The sequence below is a fragment of the Lepisosteus platostomus genome, chromosome 25 (assembly GCF_059453375.1).
Source record: "Lepisosteus platostomus isolate fLepPlt1 chromosome 25, fLepPlt1.hap1, whole genome shotgun sequence".
Classification (NCBI taxonomy): Eukaryota; Metazoa; Chordata; class Actinopteri; order Semionotiformes; family Lepisosteidae; genus Lepisosteus; species Lepisosteus platostomus.
The window spans coordinates 3,037,037-3,060,239 of record NC_142635.1 but is presented as its reverse complement, the minus strand read 5'-3'; the positions used below and the strand labels follow the sequence as shown (position 1 = coordinate 3,060,239).

The 23,203-nt window shown below is 54.0% G+C and overlaps 2 protein-coding genes across 4 annotated transcripts; both read right to left on the bottom strand.

Annotated features, from left to right (window-relative positions):
• Window positions 1–513: 513 nt before the first annotated feature.
• Window positions 514–4,022, bottom strand: LOC148640623 (gamma-aminobutyric acid receptor-associated protein-like 1). The gene is made up of 5 exons (XM_088619411.1): window positions 3,851–4,022; window positions 2,631–2,720; window positions 2,036–2,114; window positions 1,808–1,926; window positions 514–786 (listed from the first exon to the last, which is right to left on the bottom strand). The coding sequence occupies exons 2-5, from the start codon at window positions 2,718–2,720 to the stop codon at window positions 721–723; spliced, it is 354 nt and encodes a 117-aa protein (XP_088475537.1). The 5' UTR covers window positions 3,851–4,022; the 3' UTR covers window positions 514–720.
• A 3,174-nt stretch (window positions 4,023–7,196) lies between these two features.
• arhgef5 (Rho guanine nucleotide exchange factor 5) lies at window positions 7,197–23,203 on the bottom strand. 3 transcript variants are annotated; one of them, XM_088619902.1, is made up of 16 exons: window positions 22,565–23,202; window positions 17,843–19,924; window positions 15,548–17,455; window positions 15,137–15,182; window positions 14,916–14,980; window positions 13,954–14,279; window positions 13,334–13,494; window positions 12,653–12,805; window positions 12,327–12,456; window positions 11,492–11,566; window positions 11,189–11,278; window positions 10,259–10,401; window positions 9,424–9,585; window positions 8,921–8,991; window positions 8,389–8,493; window positions 7,197–8,157 (listed from the first exon to the last, which is right to left on the bottom strand). In XM_088619902.1, the coding sequence occupies exons 2-16, from the start codon at window positions 19,920–19,922 to the stop codon at window positions 8,006–8,008; spliced, it is 5,667 nt and encodes a 1,888-aa protein (XP_088476028.1). In that variant the 5' UTR covers window positions 19,923–19,924; window positions 22,565–23,202; the 3' UTR covers window positions 7,197–8,005. The 3 variants fall into 3 exon arrangements, 2 of the variants coding, with proteins under 2 accessions (XP_088476028.1, XP_088476029.1); XM_088619903.1 differs by having other exon boundaries at window positions 22,911–23,196; XR_015930385.1 differs by lacking the exon at window positions 8,921–8,991 and having other exon boundaries at window positions 8,017–8,157; window positions 22,565–23,203.

Genomic DNA, 23,203 nt, shown 5'->3' with positions numbered 1-23,203 from the left:
CATCGTTCTTCGTGCCCTGGGTCTGTCCAGTATGTCCCAGTCTCAGTGCTGTGAGTCTGTCCAGTATGTCCCAGTCTCAGTGCTGTGAGTCTGTCCAGTATGTCCCAGCCTCAGTGACGTGGGTCTGTCCAGTAAGTCCCAGCCTCAGTGACGTGGGTCTGTCCAGTATGTCCCAGTCTCAGTGCTGTGAGTCTGTCCAGTATGTCCCAGCCTCAGTGCTGTGAGTCTGTCCAGTATGTCCCAACCTCAGTGCTGTGAGTCTGTCCAGTATGTCCCAGTCTCAGTGCCCTGGGTCTGTCCAGTAAGTCTGGGTGTGCTCAGCTCCCATGTCTGTCAGGCTGTTGTCTCCGGCCTGTCTCTGTGGCCAGCTCGTCCTGGCACCGCCCAGTCCTCAAACCCCCCCCCCCCTCCAGAACAGGGCATCCTGGGAGTCCCGGGGCGAGCGTTGGCGTCAGTGTTGGTGCAGCTCGGATCCGGCCGGGCGCACCACAGACGTTCAGCAACCAGACGCGGTACAAGAACTCGACGGCCTGTTTATTGGCCTCTGTGGCGTTGCGTTACAAAATCCGCTCGCGTACATATTCACAGTATTTACAGACGCCCGGCCCGCCCCCGCCGGGGAACGGCCTGGCCGCGTGCCTCCGGCGCCGTCTCGCCGGCTGCCCCTGTGCGCCCCGGCCCGGCCTCCGGGTCTCTCTCCTCTGCCCCGGCCCGCGGCCCTCAGGCTCCATACACGCTCTCGTCGCTGTAAGCCACGTACAGGAAGAGGTCCTCAGCGCGGTGGTCCTGCGGGGGGGGGAGGACAGAGGGTCAGCGCAGGGCCACGGCTGGGGAGTTGGGGTACAATCAACCCGATCCTCCAGCTCCTCCCTGGAACGTGACAGCTGCCAGTGGGGAGAAGGTGCACCCCAGTGGGACAGGCAGACCCAGTCCCCCCCTTTATCTGCTGGAATACTGATGAATAATTCCCCACACGGACACAGCTCTTCTCTGGACACCCCACTCCAAGCACAGGGCCTTGTGAGCTTCAGCGTGCACGCTGGGACTACCTAGGGCCTGCGCAATAATAATAATTCAGAATTGCTGACACTTATGTAGCTATGAATTGGCTCCATCACTCTGCTCTCCTCCCCACTGAGAGCTGCTGTGTGGGGAGAGGACTGGAGCATCATCCAGGTGGGGCTGCACACTGGTGGTGGTGGAGGGGATCCCCATTACCTGTACAGCGCTTTGAGTGGAGTGTCCAGAAAAGCGCTATATAAGTGTAAGCAATTATTATTATTATTATTATTATTATGTAGCGCTTTTCTAGACACTCCACTCAAAGCGCTTTACAGGTAATAGTACCAGTGTGCAGCCCCACCTGGATGATGCTCCAGTCCTCTCACACACACCAGCTCTCAGTGGGGAGGAGAGCAGAGAGATGGAGCCAGTTCAGAGAGGGGGGTTATTAGGAGGCCGTGACTGGTAAAGGCCAGGGGGGAATTTGGCCAGGATGCCGGGGTAACACCCCTACTCTTCTTGATAGACGCCCCAAGATTTTTAATGACCACAGACAGTCAGGACCTCGGTTTTACGTCTCATCTGAAGGACAGCGCCTGTTTACAGTCTAGTGTCCCCGTCACTATATTGGGGCATTAGGACCCACATGGACTGCAGGGTGAGCGCCCCCTGCTGGCCCCACTAACACCTCTTCCAGCAGCAGCCTTAGTTGACCACCCATCCAGGCAGTGAGCAGGCTCACACCTGCCCAGCGTGGCGGAGAGAGAGCTGTCGGGACGTCGGACCGACCCGGGAGCGGACTGACCTGGTAGATCTGGGCCAGCGTGGCGCCGGAGGGGGGCAGGGCGTTGTCGACGAAGAAGAACAGCGCCTCCTCCGGCCGCAGGGAGATCCGCTGCCGGATCAGGAAGCAGAACTGCCCCACTGCGGGAGAGACGGACAGGGGGTGGGCCGGCTGTCGCGGGACAGGAGGCTGCTGGGGCCTCTTTCCCTTGTTAAACCCCCGCCCCCCCCGCCCTCCCTCCTGGTCTACCTGTCAAGTCGCTGGGGACGAGGTATTTCTTCTTCTGCAGATCGGGAACCCGCGCCCTGGCCACTCGCTCCACGATGATCTGCAAAGGCACCATTGGCGCGCCGTTACCCACGGGCCAACGCCCATCACCCGCAACAAGCGCCGCAGGGAAAGGACACAGAATAACGAATCATTCCCTTTCCAGCTCATGGGGAATCCCACTGCTGCCACCAATGTGTCACCCCACCTGCATGAGGCTCCAGTCCTCTCCCCACACACCAGCTCTCAGTGGGGAGGAGAGCAGGGTGATGGAGCCAGTTCAGAGAGGGGGGTAATTAGGAGGCCATGATGGGTAAAGGCCAGGGGGCAATTGGGCCTGTAACACCCCTAGAGAAATCTGGCAAAAGCAGGGTGCTGCACAGACACTGACGTGCGCAGGTGTGACGGGGGGGTTGCGTGTTCAGAGCCCCCCGAGGAACGCTGCTGCTGTAGAGGAGCAGGATCTGTCACCCAGATCAAATCTCGCTCAAAGGACCGGGCTGTGCAGACAATACCCGCGCTCGTCGGTACGGATCGGGAGAAAGGCAGCGCTGACAGACAAGACGGACAGACTCACCGGTATTTTGTCCGGGTGTTTTTCTCTGATCCTCTGTCCCTCTGCTCTCCTGACCGGCAGGGGCACGGACCGCTGGTAGCGACTGCCCATCTGCCGAGGGGGGAGCGTGGGCGTGGGAGAGAGAGAGAGGATAAACTCCATCAACACACACACGCACCGGCGCAGACCGCAGCTCCGCTTGTTGGCGTTCGCGTTTGAGCGCCTCGCTGCCGCCAAGGGAAAAAAAAACCCTCGCCCTGGTCTCGTAATCACACAAAATGTTACGTGGTCAACTTCATCGCTCAGTGCACAGCGTGACAGGTTGCGCAGTACAGCCGGTGACGTAAGCGCTGCTTCGTTAGGCGAGTGTGTTCCCCCGTGGCGGCAGCAATGCGCTTCCGTACCCCTGGGGGGACCCTTCCGCCCGATGGCGCTGTCCGGGAGGACTGAGAGGTGAAACGGACGCGCACCCGTGTGAACTCCCAGCTGGAACTGCGATACAAACGAGGCTGGAGCAGCTGGCAGATTTAAACCGGGTTGGCGGGGGAGCATCGTTCTGAAACACCGGATCGTCACAGTCAGGCGTTTCGATAGAAATGCTCCCTTGACCACAGTCTACGGCAATACTAACGGATGAGCGTCCGTGATGGTGATTAAGAGTTACCTACATGGTTGCGGTCCCTCACACGGCGAGCAACGGCGCGTTATAATGACCCGAGGTAAGGGGATATCTTCCCTGCACTTGCGGACAGAACGGTATACGGCACGGTACGGTATAGCAAGCTATGGAGAGCCGTGATCAGCTGGAATAAACCCGAGAGCGTACACTTCACCGCCGTACAGGGGGGGCTCGGAGCGAGGCAGCAGCGTGGGACAGGAGTCAGGGGTCCCGGACTCCCAATCGGAGTGGGTCGGGGGGTCAGATCCCGGGTAGGACCCCCTTTTTTTTCGGGGTCTGTAAGAAGCCTGCCAGCGTTCAGGCGCCGGGATCGCCACTAGGGGGCGCGCCGTGCCACTGGTGAGAGCCACAGTCACGGGTTTGAGCCCCGCAGACACCCGGGCGTGAGCGCTCAGCCTCTCGGCCCTCCACATCGCCCCGATCGACGGGCACGCAGGGCGCACGGCCGACAGGCTGACGGGTCCAGACTCCGCTGGGAGTGAAGAGCAGACGCCAGGCGCCCGATGGAGCCGACATCGCATCACGGCACCGATCACTACAGCGCTTAGGGAAACGCTCTTACCTTGCAAACAGAACTGCAGAGTCCCGCAAATAGCCGAAAAGCGGTGTTATTAGTACTAACAGCGATAACGCTGACAGATGAGAAGATCCACACGCCTACCACACACCCTGTCAAATCCGTGCTAAAAGATGTCGACCTGCCTGCGTTTTACACAACAAGCTCTGATCCCGCCCTTTCCTTGGGCTTGTAACCAATAACCGGACCGGGCCGCAACATGACAGCGCAGCAGCCAATCGGAATGGGCAGGGGCCGTGGCCGACGTTTGTTGACAATGCTTCTACTGGCTAAGGGCGTTCGACTTCCCACCTCCCCGACGACGCTCCAGCCAATCGCGGTGCCGTTCGATGTCCTTTGGGGGCGGAGGGGCAGTCTTCCAATCAGAGGGAAACGGGAGGAGGGGCCGGTAATTGACAGGCCGGCCGGGCAATGGCGATGCGGACACGTCGACAGGGGGCGGGGCGAGGAGTCCTGCAGTACGTGCGGAGTGTGTCTGATTGTGGGCCGACGGCAGACCCGTGAACTCGCCCTTTTGGGACTGTCTGTGCGCCAGCGGTGTCCTGCGCTGAACTGCACGCCTGGGCCAGCGTGAATGAGTCAGGGACAGACGCTGCGTTTCAGGAGACCGGACTGTTTTATGCTGCGCTAAGGTTCTGCACTGTATTATGCTGCGTGGGAGTGGACTGGGCTAGATTGCATTACACTGGGTCAGCGGGGGCTCAGAATCACGATTTAATTTATTGTCCACCTATAGTGCAAAGTTTCCTGTGGCTTCAATTAAACAACAATAAAACGTTTTATATACAGAGTACATTAAGTGGATGTCATATGAATAAAACCCCACACAACGCAGTACGAACCCCTGAGATCCACGCGTGTGGAGCTGCATTCATACTGGACATGCACGGTGAGAGCAGCGCTGAAGGGGCTCAGTTTGACAGATACACAGGCTCGGTGTTGAGGAACAATTATTTTGAAAAAAGGTTTACTAGGTGCTTTAAAAATGAAAGGGTTGTGGAAACGGCTTTAAAGAAGTAACGTGTGTAGTAACTATATATTACGTGGTTTCCTTTCAACGTATTACCGATCGCAAAAACGCGACCCCCTGCACCACCTCGTCTTGTATCTGTCACGGGATCACCTTTTTAAAGCGGCTTCCCCCCGCTCTGTGGCTCAGGATCTGCGCCTGTGGCTGGAAGGTTGCCGGTTCAAATCCCACAGCCGGCAGAAGAATCCTACTCCGTTGGGCCCCTGAGCAGGGCCCTGAACCCCAACTGCTCCAGGGGCGCCGTACAATGGCCGACCCTGCGCTCTGACCCCCCAGCTTCTCTCCCTGTCTGTGTGTCTCCTGGAGAGCAAGCTGGGGTCTGTGAAAAGACACATTCCTAATGCAAGAAGTGATTATCCCGTTTATATACTGTAACGCCCTCGCCTGGTGGTGAGGAGGAAGCGCTCGTAGTATCGCTGGGCATGCTGGGAGTGGTAGCCGGGGAGAGTCTGAGGGTCAGCACGATGACCAGCGGCTGACCCTACCTGTGTAAATAATGTCCTAGTAGTTCTAGTGCCCTGTGTAGTCTTATAAGAGTATAGCGTGTTAAGTAATTACCACCCTAAAGATGTGGCTAATTGTTTGTTCTGAAAAGAACTTGTAAACGCTGCTATAATATACATGCTATATCACACTCCCACGAAGGCTCCACAGCGGGAACAGTGTTTGTTCTCTTCTCTTTTCAGCTTTAAATAAACATTTACTTCTTCCTTTCGTATAGATATATTTCTTTAGAGATAGATAAGACTTTATTGATCCCGAGGGGACACTGAGGTGTGGGACGGGTTTAGTCATGCTTTAAGATATAGATGATACTGTATTAATCCCGTAGGGAAATTGATGAAAGCTCGTAGCGATTGCTGGATTTGAACACCCCACCTCACGCTTACACAGTCCTGTAAATCGGTCGCTTAAGCCGTGACGCCACCAAGGCAAGTTTAATGGTCAGAGGACGGAAGAAAGTTCGCCCGGACCGCGATCGGCTGTTAAGCGTGCGTTTCATCCGTTAGGAAAAAACGGCAGCCATAGTGCACCAGAACGCTCCCCACACACCAGCCAGTTCAGAGAGGGGGGTTATTAGGAGGCCATGATTGGTAAGGGCCAATGGGAAATTTGGCCAGGACGCCGGGGTTACACCCCAACTCTTTTTGAGAAACGCCCTGGGATTTTTAATGACCACAGGGAGTCAGGACCTCAGTTTTACGTCTCATCTGAAGGACAGCACCTGTTTACAGTATAGTGTCCCTGTCACTATACTGGGGCATTAGGACCCACATGAGCCGCAGGGTGAGCGCCCCCTGCTGGCCCCACTAACACCTCTTCCAGCAGCAACCTTAGTTTTTCCCAGGAGTCTCCCATCCAGGTACTGACCAGGCTCACACCTGCTGAGCTCCAGTGGGCTGCTAGTTGTGAGCTGCAGGGTGATATGGCTGCTGGTTGGTCTGGACTCCATAAGAGTCTGGACTCCAGGTGTGTGTCTGTATACAGTGTGTCCAGTAAGAGTCAGGACTCCAGGTGTGTGTGTGTGTGTATACAGTGTGTCCAGTAAGAGTCTGGACTCCAGGTGTGTGTGTGTGTATACAGTGTGTCCAGTAAGAGTCTGGACTCCAGGTGTGTGTGTGTGTATACAGTGTGTCCAGTAAGAGTCTGGACTCCAGGTGTGTGTGTGTATATACAGTGTGTCCAGTAAGAGTCTGGACTCCAGGTGTGTGTGTGTGTATACAGTGTGTCCAGTAAGAATCTGGACTCCAGGTGTGTGTGTGTATACAGTGTGTCCAGTAAAAGTCTGGACTCCAGGTGTGTGTGTGTATACAGTGTGTCCAGTAAGAGTCTGGACTCCAGGTGTGTGTGTGTGTATACAGTGTGTTCAGTAAGAGTCTGGACTCCAGGTGTGTGTGTGTGTATACAGTGTGTTCAGTAAGAGTCTGGACTCCAGGTGTGTGTGTATACAGTGTGTCCAGTAAGAGTCTGGACTCCAGGTGTGTGTGTGTATACAGTGTGTCCAGTAAAAGTCTGGACTCCAGGTGTGTGTGTGTATACAGTGTGTCCAGTAAGAGTCTAGACTCCAGGTGTGTGTGTGTATGCAGTGTGTCCAGTAAGAGTCTGGACTCCAGGTGTGTGTGTGTGTATACAGTGTGTCCCATAAGGGTCTGAGGGCGTGTCCCTCACCAATAGAACCATACCTGCCAGCAGGGATCTCTGACAGCCAAGAAAACTACACAGTGAGTGTTTGGGGAGTCTTGGTTACATTCAGCTGGTGACCTTTCTGGTGGAGCTATTTGGGAACCTGAAGACGAGACCTACTAACTTAACATTTTTATTAGCCCTTGAAAAAATACAGCCCACAGGGAAAATAAAAAAAAAGGACAGCCTAAACATACATAGCTGTTAATCCACACTTTAGAAGATACATTATAGACAGTCGCAGTTCATTACAGACCAAGGAATATACATTAATACTAATATAGGCTTCCCACATAATATATTATTTCAGGTATTGCACTAGAATTCTTATACTGCTTCACCCTGCGCTCTCCTTTCTTTCTTCTTAACTGCTCAGGGATTCTCTGTGATCTCCTCTCCTCTCCCTGTGTCTCCTGTTCTGTGTGTTTATTACTGAGGGATTCTCTGTGATTTCCTCTCCTCTCGCCGTGTCTCCTGTTCTGTGGTGTGTCTTTATTACTGAGGGATTCTCTGTGATCTCTCCTCTCACTGTGTCTCCTGTTCTGTGGTCGCTTTACTGCTGAGGGATTCTCTGTGATCTCCTCTCCTCTCGCTGTGTCTCCTGTTCTGTGGTGTGTCTTTACTGCTGAGGGATTCTCTGTGATCTCCTCTCCTCTCACTGTGTCTCCTGTTCTGTGGTGTGTCTTTATTGCTGAGGGATTCTCTTTGATCTCTCCTCTCACTGTGTCTCCTGTTCTGTGGTGTGTCTTTATTGCTGAGGGATTCTCTGTGATCTCTCCTCTCGCTGTGTCTCCTGTTCTGTGGTGTGTCTTTATTGCTGAGGGATTCTCTGTGATCTCTCCTCTCGCTGTGTCTCCTGTCCTGTGATGTGTCTCACTGCTGAGGGGTTGTCCTTTGCCACTGTGAGCCGGCTGGCCTGGCCTGGGTCAGGGCCTGGTGCCCTTGCAGGTTGCCGTGGTGACCTTCTGTGTGTCCAGCAGGTTGAGCTCCCGGGCGTGGCGGCTGGAGATCAGCTCCACGTGCGACAGGGGGAACCAGCCGCGCTCGCAGTCCGACAGCCTGGTGCCCTCCACCCACCCTGGAACGACAGGGACAGAAGTTCAGACGCAATCCTTAACTCTAAGGGTGGTTGGTGTCTGGAGCAGGCTGACAGAGAAACCCGCCCATCATAAGCAGACAGACAGGTTTAATGGGCGAAATGTTCTCGTAGTCCCCTCTTAGGTTCCTATGCTGTCTTCTCCTGCATCGTTGCCTCACTGCCTCACCCCCTCATGCCCTGCCTCACCCCATGTCTCACGCCCTGCCTCACCATCGCTGCTCTGTTGGTGCACCAGAAGCACGTCGGCCTTCTCCAGCGTCAGTTCATCTGGCTGCTGAGAGACGTAGGACCTAAGGCACTGCACCTGGGGAGAGTCTGGAAAGCGCAGAGAGACCTTTACGCGCTGGGAATGCAAACTGTGCTTCAGCCAGGAAGAAAAAACAAACAGTGCACAGCTTCCAGGTACCACCACCAGATTCCAGATCATCACCACCGCCAGGGAGAGAGCACTCCAACAACACAGACCGTACAACACTGCCTCATCCACTGGGACAAACTGGGATGCTACCAGAGGAGAGCACATACTGCCCCAGTCTCTGTATCTGAGCAGGGCGAGAACAAGGAGATGCAAAATACAGACTTAGTGGCCCCAGCCTGGACGTAGAAATTGGACACAGGCTGACATGGCTGTCCAGAGAGGACAGGCTCAGTGCCGATAAAGCTGGAGAGGAAGAGAGGGAGGCTATTAGAGACCCGGACTGTTGGGGTGCAGTGTCCATTAACGCTGCACCAGGAGACAAACCTTGTGCTGTGGTGAAGTCGATCTCGGGGTGGGGCTGAGAAAGGGCTGAGATCCAGCGCAGTTTATTGCTCCTGAGAAGAAATTGTGTCACTTTGAAATGTAAAGCCTAATAGCAATCGATAGATTTACAGTTCGTGGTGACTTTCACTAATGTCTCCTTCCCCCTCTTTCTCTCCTGCCCCTTTTCCCCCTTTCCCTGATCTCTCTCATCGTGTTGCCTTTCTCTCCTACTCTTGCCCCTGTTCCCTTTATCTTGCCAACTCCACCCCTTGCACTTATGCCATCTCTCTTCTCATCTCTCTCCATCTTTGTCCTCTTCTCTTGACAGCAGTGCTCTGCTCTGTCTCACTGTCTCTCTGGGGTCTTTCCTCAGCAGCAGTGCTCTGCTCTGTCTCTCTGTCTCACTGAGGGTCGTTCCTCAGCAGCAGTGCTTTGCTCCGTCCCTCTGTCTCACTGGGGATTGGTCCTGAGCAGGAGTGCTCAGCTCTGTCCCTCTGTCTTACTGTGTGTCGGTCCTGAGCAGCAGGGCCTTGCTGTGGCCCTCGCTGGTCTGCGCCAGGTGAAGTCTGAACAGGTTCTTCTGCAGCGAGTGCAGCTTCACTCTGCAGTTCTCCACTCGCACCTGGGACACCGGGGCGTACTCAAACACCAAGAGCCTGCCCCCTCTGAGGAAGGAAGAGAGAGAGAGAGGCAGGAGACAATCAGTGTGCGTATGATGCCAGATCGCGAATTAGCAGTGCTGTGAGCAACACTATTTTTATATTTTTCAGGATTAGAAATTATCAGCATTGATGAGTGCATTTCAAACCACAGTAAAGGTAAAATGCACACAGCAACTTGTAATACCTTCGATTTACATAATAAAATAGTGGACATTTCCAGGTCGGCACAGCGCCATGTTCAGTGATTCTGAACAAGGCAGCAAGTCTTCTGGTGAAGTGAGGCAGCTCTATCACTCTGTAAACAAGCAGGCTTGTGACTCCAGCTCATTTAATCCAGGAGAAATACTGCTCATGACTTCTCTGCTGCACAACCTGTACTTATTTGCTTGCACATCACAGTACACCAGTTATTACAGGGACTAGTGAGCAGGAAGGGCTGATTCATGTCACAATTCTCACAAGCGCTCGCTGGTGAGACCAGGGGTTTGTGACAAACGCGGCCATGTTCAGTACTTTCACAAGGTTCGCGAGTTAGTACGAGCATGCCCTGTGAACTGGGTGGCCCGCTGGCACAGGGGTTCGGATTGCTGGCGTGCAGTGCTGGGGCCCTGGGTGTGATCCTGGCCCTGAGAGGCTGTGTCTGTGGCATGGTTGGGCGGTCGCGCCGGTCACTCACTCGCGGGGATGGGACAGCAGGATGTAGTCGTTGAAGAGGTGCAGGTACACATCCCTCTCCGTCTCCTTCAGGGCAAAGTCCCTCAGCTCTGTCACCAAGCCCTCGCGCACCAGCTGGCGGGACTGCGACACCAGAGGGAGAGTCTGACAGAGAGAGTCAGATTAGTGTATAACTCACTACAGCACAGTGACCCTGACTGACTGACTGGACACTACAGCACAGAGACACTGACTGACTGACTGGACACTACAGCACAGAGACACTGACTGACTGACTGGACACTACAGCACAGTGACCCTGACTGACTGACTGGACACTGCAGCTCAGAGACACTGACTGACTGACTGGACACTGCAGCACAGTGACCCTGACTGACTGACTGGACACTACAGCACAGAGACACTGACTGACTGACTGGACACTACAGCACAGTGACCCTGACTGACTGACTGGACACTGCAGCACAGTGACCCTGACTGACTGACTGGACACTACAGCACAGAGACACTGACTGACTGACTGGACACTACAGCACAGTGACCCTGACTGACTGACTGGACACTACAGCACAGAGACACTGACTGACTGACTGGACACTACAGCACAGAGACACTGGCTGCTTTCTATTAGTATCTGTAATAATATTCAAAGGCACATCAGAGATTAATGGAAATTCCAGAACAGAAATTGTATGGATTGCTGGCTGAACAATTTTTGCTAGACATTTCAGAATGCCTGGAAATCGGGCAAATGTAAAACCCAGGGTCTCTGAAGGAAGAAAAAAGCACCATATCCCATTTCTCCTTGCAGTGTGGCACTACAATGAGAGGAAATAGGGTTTTTGTATCTTTTTGTTGTGTCTGGGAATTGTAGTTCCAGCAGTCCTTGTGGTCCTGCACTGTCACAACGGGGAGCTGGCGGGCTTCGTACCCGGCACTCGAACTCCACCCTGGCGCTGAGGGACACCAGGTTCTCGATGCTCTTCATCTGCCTGATGCTGTTGTTGCTCTCCTGGATGAGCTGAGAGAGAGGGAGAAAGGGCGAAATTAAACCCCGGTGCTCACTGGGCTGGCAGCGCGTTACACGCATGGCTGGCTTCTTTCAGGAAACAAACGGGGGAGACACTTGGGTCAGTTGGTGTAGTATCGGCTTGGTGGACCCCGCGACCCCATGACCTCTTCTCGTTTGTACCCCTTTCGTGTGCTGTTATGTGGACCTTGCACGCAGACTGACCTTCTCCAAAGACTTCAGGGCCCTGCTGGCCTGGAACTCTTCGGCAGAGTTGTGCGGCGTCCTCTTCAGGATATTCTGAATAAGAGGGGAAGTAAAGCAGACCTTCATACTGTACGTCTGACGGGGGATTCATGGCCACAAAATGCGGTAATTTCCAATGATTTCAAGTCCTGGAATCAGCCTTAAAAGTTACATTTAGGGCAGTCGGTTGTGCTCAGATGCAGTCTTGCCAGGAAAGGTTTTTCTTATAAAAGCTCCAAGCGGGGAATAAAAAACGGAAAAACCAGAGTAAACCATGGACACTACTTATACTGAAAGCATATACTTTGCCTATAGTTCAGGTGGGGAGCTGCATCAGAATGCTTAGGCTGAAAAGGAACAAGTAATAGGTTTATTCCGAAGACCCAAGAGTCCCAGGGATGAGGGAGAGAGGTGAAGAGATCAAAGACCCAAGACTCTCAGGGATGAGGGAGGGATGTGTAGAGATCAAAGACCCAAGACTCCCAGGGATGAGGGAGGGAGGTGTAGAGACCAAAGACCCAAGACTCCCAGGGATGAGGGAGGGAGGTGTAGAGACCGAAGACTCGAGAGTCCCCACAGATGAGGGAGAAGGTGGGATAATGACCTGTGACTCAAGAATCACAACCACAAAAAGAGATGGCGATGTACTTTGGCTCTTGTCTCCAAGAGGAGGACCATAACAGAGTGCCAGTGCCACCCTGGCCTGGAGTAACTGGAGCCCATTAGTCCAGTAGGCGTAATATTGGTCAAGCAGCTGGCTGTGGCTGGTGACTGACTGAATTCACCCCCGGCACTGAGCGAAAAACACTCATACCTGCACCAGCAGCTTGAGCCGGGTGATTCTCTGGAAAGGGAGGATGAGGAAGGAGCGAAGAGGGAGTCTCTGGCACATCGGATTTCTCTCCAGCTTCTCCACAACGCGCTGAAATCCCGGGCACGACTCCCTGAGAGGAAGGGGAGGGGAATCAGACAGGGGCACTAACGTAGTTTTTTTGCCAAGGCTTCTGGGTAACCGTCGAGACGCAAGGGGTGCCGGTACAGAGGGAGAGGAGGGTGGGCCGAGGGGCAAAGGGATGACTGGGCGGGGGAAGGGCAGAGACAGCGGCACAGAAGAAGGGTTCGAGAGCCTGAAACACTGACATGAGCCTCTGGAAGGTCTTCTCCTGGTAGGACTGGTTGGTGAGGTACGGCACGTACACCTGCCGGAACCACGGGCAGTGGCGCTCGATGATGTCGCAGACCGTGAAGTTGAGAATGTCCTGCTCCACCCGCTCCTCCAGCTCGGCAAGGAACCTGAGGCGGAGGAAGAGCAGAGCGAGAGGGAGGGAGATTTCAGGACTCGGGAACAACACGTCCCATGACACTCTGCACTGTGAATGCCAACAGTCAGGATGTCCACCTGCGACAATGTAGGTGTCGTTACCGCCAGCGTTCAGTAAATATGTCCATTGGTATATACAATTAGTAACTGGTAAAGTGCTTTAAAAGGATTTAATAGTCTTAAATACAGTATGTTTCAATCTACCAAGTAAGATTAAATGAGGAAAAAAAGACGTGTTTTCCTCACCCTGCAGGTACAGTATAAGTAGCGAAGGTTTCTCACCTTTTCACTTTCTGTAAGTCAGTCTTTATTGCTAAAACTGTCATGAATGGACAAACATAAAACTGCTTTTACCACAGGGCTGTATATCAGAAGAGTCTTTTACAAATGGGGCTCCCTCCTCTCTAAAGAGTTAAAACGCTTCATTCCCTGCTGGTGACTGAGCGCGGGCTGCTGTGTGCTGTGAACCGTCTAGACCCTCATCTCCCCCTGACACCCACCTGTGGCTGACCGCCCGGACTTCACTCAGCCTGGAGAACAGCCAGTTCCTGTCCTGCGCGCTCAGCAGGGCCCCCAGCTGGCTAGAGTGCTGGAAGTGGTCAACGGCGATGTCCAGACTGCGGGCGTAGGAGGCCTCCGAGCTCACCACCTCAAATTGCACCTGGGCGAGAGAGGGGACAGGAGTGGGTGACCGCCGCCCGGCCATGGAGACGGGCCCCGCGGTGGGGACAGGCTCCGGGGGCCACATCCTGGCCTTTGAGATTGACTGAAGCGGGCAGACCCAGCTTCCCAGAGAGCAGTCTCTGGCAGGTCCCCCTAATGTGGGATCTCCCATGATGCCGGCATGAGGCTCATGGGCGTCGCCAGGAAAGCTCTCCCGCCTTGTGGGCAACTGAAATGACGAGAGACCTAGAGCGGTAGCCCAGGTGATGCATTTTGTCTCCATAGCATCAAGATGGGGATGCTGGGTGCACCGGTTTTACACACCCCGGTTCTCGAGAACAGAAGAGGAAGGGGGGCGACGCCAAGCCTGCCATCGCAAAGCACGACGGCCGCCATTCGGTTGAAGGAGCGGGCTTCGCGCCGCGCGCCGCAGGAACGGAGAGACTCGGCCGCTCACCTCCTGCAGCCTGCGGCGGTCCTGGCCGAAGCCACTCAGGGCCGCGCTGTCCCGCACCCCGGGCAGCTCCTGCCACAGAGACGGGGAGCTGGCGAAGGAGAGCGACAGGCGGGGCGAGGGGGACGGGGAGCGGGCCGCGGACGCGGAGGGAGAGGGAGCCAGGGGCAGGGCGAGGAAGTGCGTTGGCGGCGGCAGGGGCAGGGGCCGGCTCTGGATCCGCTGCACCTCCTGGGGGGTGTGCTCCTCGGAGAGCGTGTCCGAACGAGACTGGCGCTGGATCTCCCTGTCCAGGACCACTTCTCTGTACTGCTGGTAGAGCTGGGAGTCTGGCAGAGAGGGAGGGGGTGAGAGGAATGGAGAAGGATGAGGGAGGGGGTGAAAGGAATGGAGAAGGATGAGGGAGGGGTTGAGAGGAATAGAGAAGGATGAGGAAGGGGGTGAGAGGAATCGGGAGGGATGAGGGAGGGGGTGAGAGGAATCGGGAGGGATGAGGGAGGGGGTGAGAGGAATGGGGAAGGATGAGGGAGGGGTGAGAGGAATGGGGAAGGATGAGGGAGGGGGTGAGAGGAATGGAGAAGGATGAGGGAGGGGGTGTGAGGAATGGGGAAGGATGAGGGAGGGGGTGAGAGGAATAGAGAAGGATGAGGGAGGGGGTGAGAGGAATGGGGAAGGATGAGGGAGGGGGTGAGAGGAATGGGGAAGGATGAGGGAGGGGGTGAGAGGAATGGGGAAGGATGAGGGAGGGGGTGAGAGGAATGGGGAAGGATGAGGGAGGGGGTGAGAGGAATAGAGAAGGATGAGGGAGGGGGATGATCAGAGAGAAGTTTTAGTACAGGCGAAACACATCTTCAGATGTAGTGAATATGACCAGTGTCAGACTGGACAGCACAGGGTACTGATGCTTCAGTGAGAGCCGGTATGATGGACAGAGGAACAACAGTCTAGATGCTGAAGCGACTTACAGGACTGGAAGAATTTAGAATTCCTCTTCCGCAAATGTCCAGCCACATGTTTCAAAGCCATTTGCCTGGCAGACAGAGAGATGGATCAAACCACAGTTCCTCTGGAAAATGTCAGTTTACTAATCTGCTCTGTTGTTGGGTGTCTTAGCGTAACTGGCAGTTAAAAAAATTAGTGTCAGTTAGTGCAGTCAGTCAGTCTTGTATTGTCCCTCCTGACTCACCGTAGATCCACCTCTGACAAGCTGATGCTTAACTCGTCGTCATCATCTGAACACAAAATCACAGAAATGAGTTAATATTGAGATTGACCCACTGGTATGAATTTTCACAAACTCTAAAAACCATAGAAGTGCATCATTATTCTTTCCAAATCTCCACTGAACGGCGCTGTGACTTGCATCCCGTGCAGTGACCCTTGTAGTAGTAATAGTGAAAAAGATGTCGTAGTGATGGTCACAGTGGAGGTGTTAGTAATGTTTGGAGGAGCAGCGGTTTAGCTGCTTCTGTGAACTACAGGTTGTGGGTGGCCTGTACAGGGGAGAGGGTCCCACATGATCACATCACTGTTGTCATTTCTGTGCCATGTCTGGTCAGGTCCGGGCAGGGATTCGACACAGCGTCCTCTCTCTCACCTGACGTGTTGAACACCCGGGTCCTGCGATCCCGTCTTCGGTTCTCCCCCTCCTCCTCGTCCCTCCCCTCGCTGCTCTCCGTGATGCTCCACCTCTCTCGGTCCCGCTCCGTCGTCTTCCGGAAGCCCCTCCGCCTCACCCGGGCTTGCTGTCCCTGGTCCCTGAAGCTGCCGTTCTCCCCCTCGGCCCGCTCCGCCGCCCAGGGGTGCTGCTCGTTGCTGGGGCTCTCTAAGGAGTTGGGGCAGCTGTTGGCCTTGACGAGGGGCGTCTTGGAGAGGCACAGGTTGGTCTCCGACTCGCTTTCGCTGTCGGCCCTTACGACCATGTCTCTGTCGTTCTCGATCTCCACCCGTAATGGTGCTCCCGTCTGTGGCTCTCTCTCTGTCCGTCTCTCCGCATTTCCCGACATTTCGCCATCCGTGCCCGACTCTTGCTCATGCTGTGTGTCTCTCTGTCCTATTTCTCGTATCTCCCCATCATTCCCTGCTGGGATCTGTCTTCCTGTCCCTCCCTCTGGCCCCTCCTCACCCTGTACCCCCCATCCTCCTTCTGTCCCCTCATTTCCCTCTCTCTCCCCTCTGTCTCTTAATGGCTGGTATTCCAGAGAGATTCTCCTTCCCCTCCCGTCTTCAGTCTCTCCTGGTCCTCTGACCTCCTGCTCCTCTCCTCCCGTGCTCTTCCCACTCTGCAAGGTCTCTCCCCCTTCCTCTCCTGTTCCGCCACCTCCACCAGTTTCTTCACCCTGAGAGATGATAGCAAAGTCCTCCAGACTGCTCGAGTCCGGCAGCTGGGAATTCGCTTCAGTGTCTCTCTCGCTCTGTTCTGCAGAAGAGGCAGAATCCACACCGGTATCGTGTCCATTTTTCGGGTCGGGCAGCCGGGAATTAGCCTCTCCCTCCCCTGTAGATGCCTCTCCCTGCAACTCAGAATCTCTCCGTTTCTGCTCCTCGGTCTGTGAAAGTCTGTGATAACCAGAGTCAGACCCCTCATAGTCATCGCCACTCTCGCTGTCCCTGCCAGCCTGCAGGTTTTGGGTAGGAGTTCCCAAATTTTCTACATTCGGACTAAGACTGGCAACGCTTGGTTCAGCATTTCTGGAAAGAGTTTCACTATCCCCCTCCTCGTTTTGGGGGTTATTGTCGTTCCATCCTTCAGACCCATTCTCTGCACTGGGTGGATCCATTTCTATGGGCTTTTCAGCAGCAGGGATTAGAGTCTGAAAATGAGTCTCACTCTCTCCATCTGCGTTGCTGGCTGCTGAGTTTTCATAGTTGATCTCAGTCTCTGCCGTGGGCTCTGAACTTTCTGTGCTGCTCTCCGTCTCCCTGCTAGGTTCCAAACTTCTAACATGTGCATCTTCCTTGCTATTTCTGGAAAGTTGCGAAATGTCTGAATTAATTTCCGTATCTGTATCTCCGCCTCCTAACTCAGTGTGTGGGAGATCAGTGTGCGTTTCCTTCCACATGTTGGTGGAGTAGTTTTCACTCTCATTTTGTCTGATTAATTCAACATTTTCTGAATATATTTCAGCCTCTCTCTCTTGGGTGGGCTCTGTGTATTCGTCACAAAGGTGATCCTCTGTCTCTCTCTTAGACTCAGTATTTTCTGAGTAAATGTCATGCTCCCTCTGTCTCTCAGAGTCAGAATAAAGTTCTGTCTCTGTGGTTGTGTCAATGGTTTCAGAATATGTTCCATAGTTTTTGGTAAGATGCAAATCTTGTGTTGATGTTTCAATCCCACTTCCCACACCAATTTCCCCCTGTAATTCATTACTGTGCTTGTCATCCAAAAGTTCTGGGTGCAAATGAACATTTTCCATTATTGCCCTTCTTGTTGTGGACGTTTGTCTAACATTCTCAGTATCCCAGGATTCCTCTACTTCTCCCTGGCTGCCTGAGCCGAGGGCAACTGCAAGGAAAAAAGACATCAGTGACACTTAAACTCTCCTGTTTTATGATATACGTATATACATTTGTTATGTTTTCGGTCATCAAACAGATTAAACAGCCTTAAATTGATTAAATGTAATTTAATGACATAATGCAAGGGGTTAATCTGAAATGAAATGTACAGTTTATGGTACTTGGATTAATTTAAATGGTTAAGATCTAGTCCAGTCCAGCTGTATGCATGAAAGAATTACCAGTAGCTTAAGAAAACTACATTGCTTACTCCATTTCCAAGTGTTTTCATGTGTAATTTGTTCATGGTGAAGTAGTTTTTCAGTGTCAGTCAGTGTTCCTGTGCTGTAGTGTTCAGGCAGTGTGTCTGTATTAACACCACCTTCTCTCTCACCCTCTGCATCAGTCGGCGGTCGATGCTCCCTCTCCAGCCCTGTGCCTTGGGGCAGGTTCTGTCCAATCACACAGAACACCCTGACTCTGGGGCGACGTGTATCTCCCACTTGATCCACGTTCTCTTTCTCTCCCTCCCCCCCCTCTCTCTCCTGCCACCCCTGCTGCACTGTGTCTGTCTCACCCCAAGGCCAGCCTTCCTCCCTGCCCTCGCCCTCTCCCCCCTCCTCGGGTCCTCTCTCTGTGTGCCGCCGCCTTCTCTCGTTCTCGGTCCCCCCCTTGTGGGCTGTCTCTACCTCCCTCGGCCTCTCTTCCTCCCTCTCCTCGGTCTGCTCTCTCTCAGAGAGGCAATCCCAGTATTCGGTAGGCTGTCTCATCACGTGACTGGCTGCCCCGTCACCTCCCTGAGCTCTGGCCACTTCCAGGAATTCCTTGCAGTCCTCGAACTCCTCCCCCTCTCCCCCGCTGGAGACGGTGACGAAGCCGTCCTCCCCAGACAGCTGGTCTCTGGGGGTCCGGACTCTCTCGCCTTCGCTTTCCTGCTCCCTCTCTCCCCAGCTCCCTCTGTCGCTCTCTCCCCCTCTCCCTTCTTCCTCCCAGCCCTCTCCCACACTCTCTCCGTCCCCCTCCCCCTCGGGCTCTCGGACGACATCCCCCTCGCTCCTCCAGCCTCTTGGGATCTCCTCCCCCCTGCGCCGTTCTCCTTCGCTGTCTCCCTCACTCCTGCTGTGTCTCCCTCCCGCTCTCTGCCTCCCCCTTTCGACCTCTCCCTCCCGCGCCCCCCCGCGCTCCTCCTCCGGTTCTCGCTCCTCTCTCCTCCTCGCCCTCCCCTCCCCTCCCCTCTCCCCCGCTGTCACTCGCTCCCTCGGCGGGAGCTCAGCCCGGTCCTCCAGCAGCCAGGTCTGCCTCTTCCTCTCCCAGTCTCCCCTGTGTCTCTCCCAGTCGGCCCTCTCCCTCTCCCGCCCGACGTGATCCGCCTCCTTCCCTTTCTCCCTGTTCCTCCTCCTCTCCTCCTCGCGGTACTCCCGGTCTCGCTCTCGCCTCCTCTCCCTTTCCCTCAGCCGGCGCTCGTATTCCGCTTCCGCCTCCCCCAGCCTCACCCCTCTCTCTCGTTCCCTGCGGCGCTCTGCCTCTCCCCCCGTCTCTCTTTCGCCCGGTGCCAAGCGGTCCTTTCTCTCTCTGCGTCTCTCCCCCTGTTTCTCGTCCTCCCTCTCTCCGTCTCGTGGCTGGTCCTTCACCCCCTCTCTGTCCCTCGCGTAGAGTTCCGACCCTCGGTCTCTGTCCCTCGCTCTCTGTGGCTCCCGAGGAGGCCTCCCTCCCTCCCCCTGCCTCAGCCTCTCCCTTATTCCCTCCGTCCCTTTCTGTCTCGCTGTCTCTTCCCCCCGCTGTCTTCCTGCCTCGCTGTTCCTCTCTCGCCTCCTCTCCCCCTCTCTCCCACTGTCTCTCCCCTCTTCCTCCATCCTCCCCTGTCTCTCCAGTCGCCTCTCGCCCTCCCTTCCCTTGTCTGCTCTCCTTTTCTCTGCCCGCGGATAGGTGCCTGCCTGCCTTGCCTCCCTCTGCCCCTCCGTCTCCCTGTCTCGCAGCCCCTCTCTGTCCATGGTGGTGGCCCCTCTTCCGTTCCAGCTCATCGCGTCTGCTCTCTCTCTCTCTGCCTGCCTCCTCCCCTCTCTCCACGACTCCTTTCCCCTGGCCTGCAGATCAGCCGCCCTCTCCTTCTCTCTCTGTCTCCTCCGCTTCTCCCTCTCTCTCTCATCGTCCGCCATCCCTCCTCTGTCTCTCGTGCGATGGGAAGTCTCTCCCTTCCTGTCTCCTGGTCTGCCCGCCTCTCTCTCTCTCTGGCCCTCTCCCACTCTTTCTACCTCCCTCTCCTTCCTCCTCTGCCACTCCCGGTCTCTCTGTCTCTCTGTCGAAAGCTGTAGCTCTCTTTGCAGCTCCTCCTTTCTGAGCTTGGCCCCTCCTCTGGGGCTCGGTTCTCGGCTGGTGGACTTCTGGGTGTCATCCTTGGCAGCATCCTGGTTGGTGGACAACCTGGGTATGAGCCACATGAGCCTTCTGGTACCCATAATGACATCCTTTAGCATACCTGCAGGATAAGGGAGAAAACTTATTTCCTGTCCTTACATGGATCATAGGGCACAGCTAAGATGGATTTATATAGATGCTACAACACCTAAAACAGGGAGATTAATACAGACCCTAATATAGACCCTAGAGACACACCTCACACACAGAGATCAATACAGTTCCTAATACAGACCCTAGAGACACTTCTCACACACACAGATTAATATAGACTCTTATTATAGATCATACATTAGATTTGTATTTATATTGAGCTTTTCATGTCAGAGCAGTTTTAACCCTCCACTGAAGGGCAGCTCCCCCTGGGTGACACAGAGCAGACCCACTCCACAGCCGATCAGAGGGAGTAGTGAGAAATCCGATCCAATTAATTGAGCAAACAACATTTCAGAGTCAAATGTATATGAAACAGGAAAAAGGACATTTTTCCTTTATGCAATCCTTCACCTCACATCGTAATATGCGAAATGTTAGCAACTTTCCCCTTAAATTGTTTGTTCTTCTGTGATCGATTTAGCTAAAGTGGTGCAATATAATCTTGTTATTTTTATTTATTCTTCTATGATCTATTTAGCTATAATGGCACGTCAGAGTTCTTTCCTCCTCTTGAAATGTGAAATGTAAAAGCACGTCTCTCGTGCGTTGTGTGTTCTTAAAATGCTGATTTAGTCCCGAGTTCCCTCTCCCACCTCCCCCTGGAAGAGCAGAAGTCCCTCTGCACCTGGAGGATTGATCTGAAAGCAGGGTGGAGGAGGGATAGACTCGTTCAGGGATGCCACTGAGCAGCCTGACTCTTCTGGGGGCTTCTCCTTTTCCCTCCACACTTATGTGCACATCCTAGAAACTGAACCCCAGCCTCCTGCAGAAAGCCCATAACAAATTCTCGAAAGTTCTTCAATTGCATTTTAGGGATTTGCAGCTGTATTGCATTGCAGCTAGATGGGCAGCTGTATATTTCAGTTGCGTACAAGCAAATTTTTGATCACATGCTTATACACCTAAGTTGTCTATCGGACACCCATAGACTTCATGCACCAACGCTGTTTCTTGTGCACTGATGCTGCCCAGTACTGGTCACCTGACAACACGACCTGTCTCTTGTGCACTGATGCTGTCCAGTACTGGTCACCTGACAACACGACCTGTCTCTTGTGCACTGATGCTGTCCTGTACTGATCACCTGACAACATCACCTGTCTCTTGTGCACTGATGCTGTCCAGTACTGGTCACCTGACAACACGACCTGTCTCTTGTGCACTAATGCTGTCCTGTACTGGTCACCTGACAACACGACCTTTCTCTTGTGCACTGATGCTGTCCAGTACTGGTCACCTGACAACACGACCTGTCTCTTGTGCACTGAAGCTGTCCAGTACTGGTCACCTGACAACACGATCTGTCTCTTGTGCACTGATGCTGTCCTGTACTGGTCACCTGACAACACGACCTGTCTCTTGTGCACTGATGCTGTCCTGTACTGGTAACCTGACAACACGACCTGTCTCTTGTGCACTGAAGCTGTCCAGTACTGGTCACCTGACAACACGACCTGTCTCTTGTGCACTGATGCTTTGCAGTGGTGGGCACATGATAATGTGGTCTCAGGCTCATACACCTAAGATGCCCAGTGCCAGCTGTTGGCCATCTGCCACAATAGCACGATCACACACTCACACAGCATGTATATTGTTCATATTGTTGTAGTTTTTCTCACAGTTCCTGGATTAATCACTCCACTTGCCTCCACTAACCATTCAGCTTGTTAATTAGTGGAATACCTCCATGGATTAGTTTGACAGGTGTGTCTTCAAAACAAGGCCCTTCTTGCAATGCAGAACTGTAATATAAAGGTTGTATGGCCTCTTTATAGACAAACTGGAATGTGCTAAAATATTGGAGGAATATATTCCCCAGGTAAATATATCCCAAGCCACTTTTCGGCAATCTTAACGACTCACAAATGTGCACATCTGTGAGTCCCCGCTGAGCTGAATACTTCAGTAAATTCACTTGTTAATATGGACCCTAGAGACACACCTAACACAGAGAAATACAGACCCTAATGTAGGCCCTAAGGCACACAGCCAAAAGAGAGCAATACAGACCCAAAAGTCACATCTACCAAATGCAGTTTAATAACAACAGTAATACAGACCATAGAGACACATCTAATAACTGCAGTTTAATAACAACAGTAACATAGACCATAGAGACACATCTAATAACTGCGGTTTAATAACAACAGTAACATAGACCATAGAGACACATCTAATAACTGCAGTTTATTAAACAACAGTAACATAGATCATAGAGACACATCTAATAAGTATGGTTTCGTAACAACAGTAATACAGGCCCCAGAGACACATCTAATAGCTGCAGTTTAATAACAACAGGAGCTTAGATCATGGAGACACATCTAGTAGCTGCAGTTTAATATCACTAGTAATGCAGACCCCAGAGACACATCTGACAGATCGGAGACCCTAAAATAACCCATGAACGTAGTACACGTGAGCCTGTCATGATCACTGCGCCGTGGGGAAGGCGAGTGTGTGCGGTCCGAGCGGTGTGGAGGGTAAGCAGACCTTGTTGTTCAGCCGGCCTCTCGGCCCCGGGTGAGGCGCGGGCTGGGCTCACCTGAGCAAGAAGCGTCGGGAGGCCTGTGTCCCTCTCTGCCCTCTCCTCCCGTCCGGGACGGCGCGGCGCGGCCCCCCCCCCCTCGCTATCCGCGGCCGGCCCGCGCCCAGCGCCGGCGCATCCCTGTCCGGGAGCCCCCAGGAAGACGGCAGCAGCAACAGAAACGGCCTTGCGGTGGGCTCTCAGGGCATGGAGTCCACCTCCCCGTCTCTTCTCCCTGCCTCTCCTCTGGCGCTCTCTCTCTGCGGGTTTGTGTGCGCAGACACACCCTCCTCCTCCTCCCCCTCCCTCCTGGTGTTTGTTCTTCCAAATTCCCCAACAAGCCTGGACTTACATATCCACTCACCTCTCCGGCTGTCACCCTCCCCCGCGCCTCTCGAGCTCCCTGTTTGTGTCTTTGCTCCAGGGCTGGGGGTGGGAGCGGGGGGGTGGGGGGGAGGGAGGGCTTCGCTCCCTTTTTCTCGGTCTCTGCCTCTCGTACTCCCTCTTGGCGTTGGGCGTCCCGTGTGCCACTGCCTCCGTCTTGACCTCCCCTGGCCAAACTCTCTCTCTCTCTCTCCCCTTGCTACCTCATTCCGCGTCTCTCTCTCTCTTCCTCTATCTTCGCATTCCTCTCTCTCCCCCCCACCCCCGGTCCTG

Coding starts and splice junctions, on each gene's coding strand:
- arhgef5 (XM_088619902.1), bottom strand. CDS start 19,922: ATGCTAAAGGATGTCATTATGGGTACCAGAAGGCTCATGTGGCTCATA. Junction 14,981..15,136: donor TTGTCAGAGGTGGATCTACG/GTGAGTCAGGAG, acceptor TCTGTCTGCCAG/GCAAATGGCTTTGAAACATG. Junction 14,280..14,915: donor TTCTAAATTCTTCCAGTCCT/GTAAGTCGCTTC, acceptor CCTCTCTGCCAG/ACTCCCAGCTCTACCAGCAG.
- LOC148640623 (XM_088619411.1), bottom strand. CDS start 2,720: ATGGGCAGTCGCTACCAGCGGTCCGTGCCCCTGCCGGTCAGGAGAGCA. Junction 2,115..2,630: donor AACACCCGGACAAAATACCG/GTGAGTCTGTCC, acceptor GTGCCTTTGCAG/ATCATCGTGGAGCGAGTGGC. Junction 1,927..2,035: donor CGTCCCCAGCGACTTGACAG/GTAGACCAGGAG, acceptor TCTCTCCCGCAG/TGGGGCAGTTCTGCTTCCTG.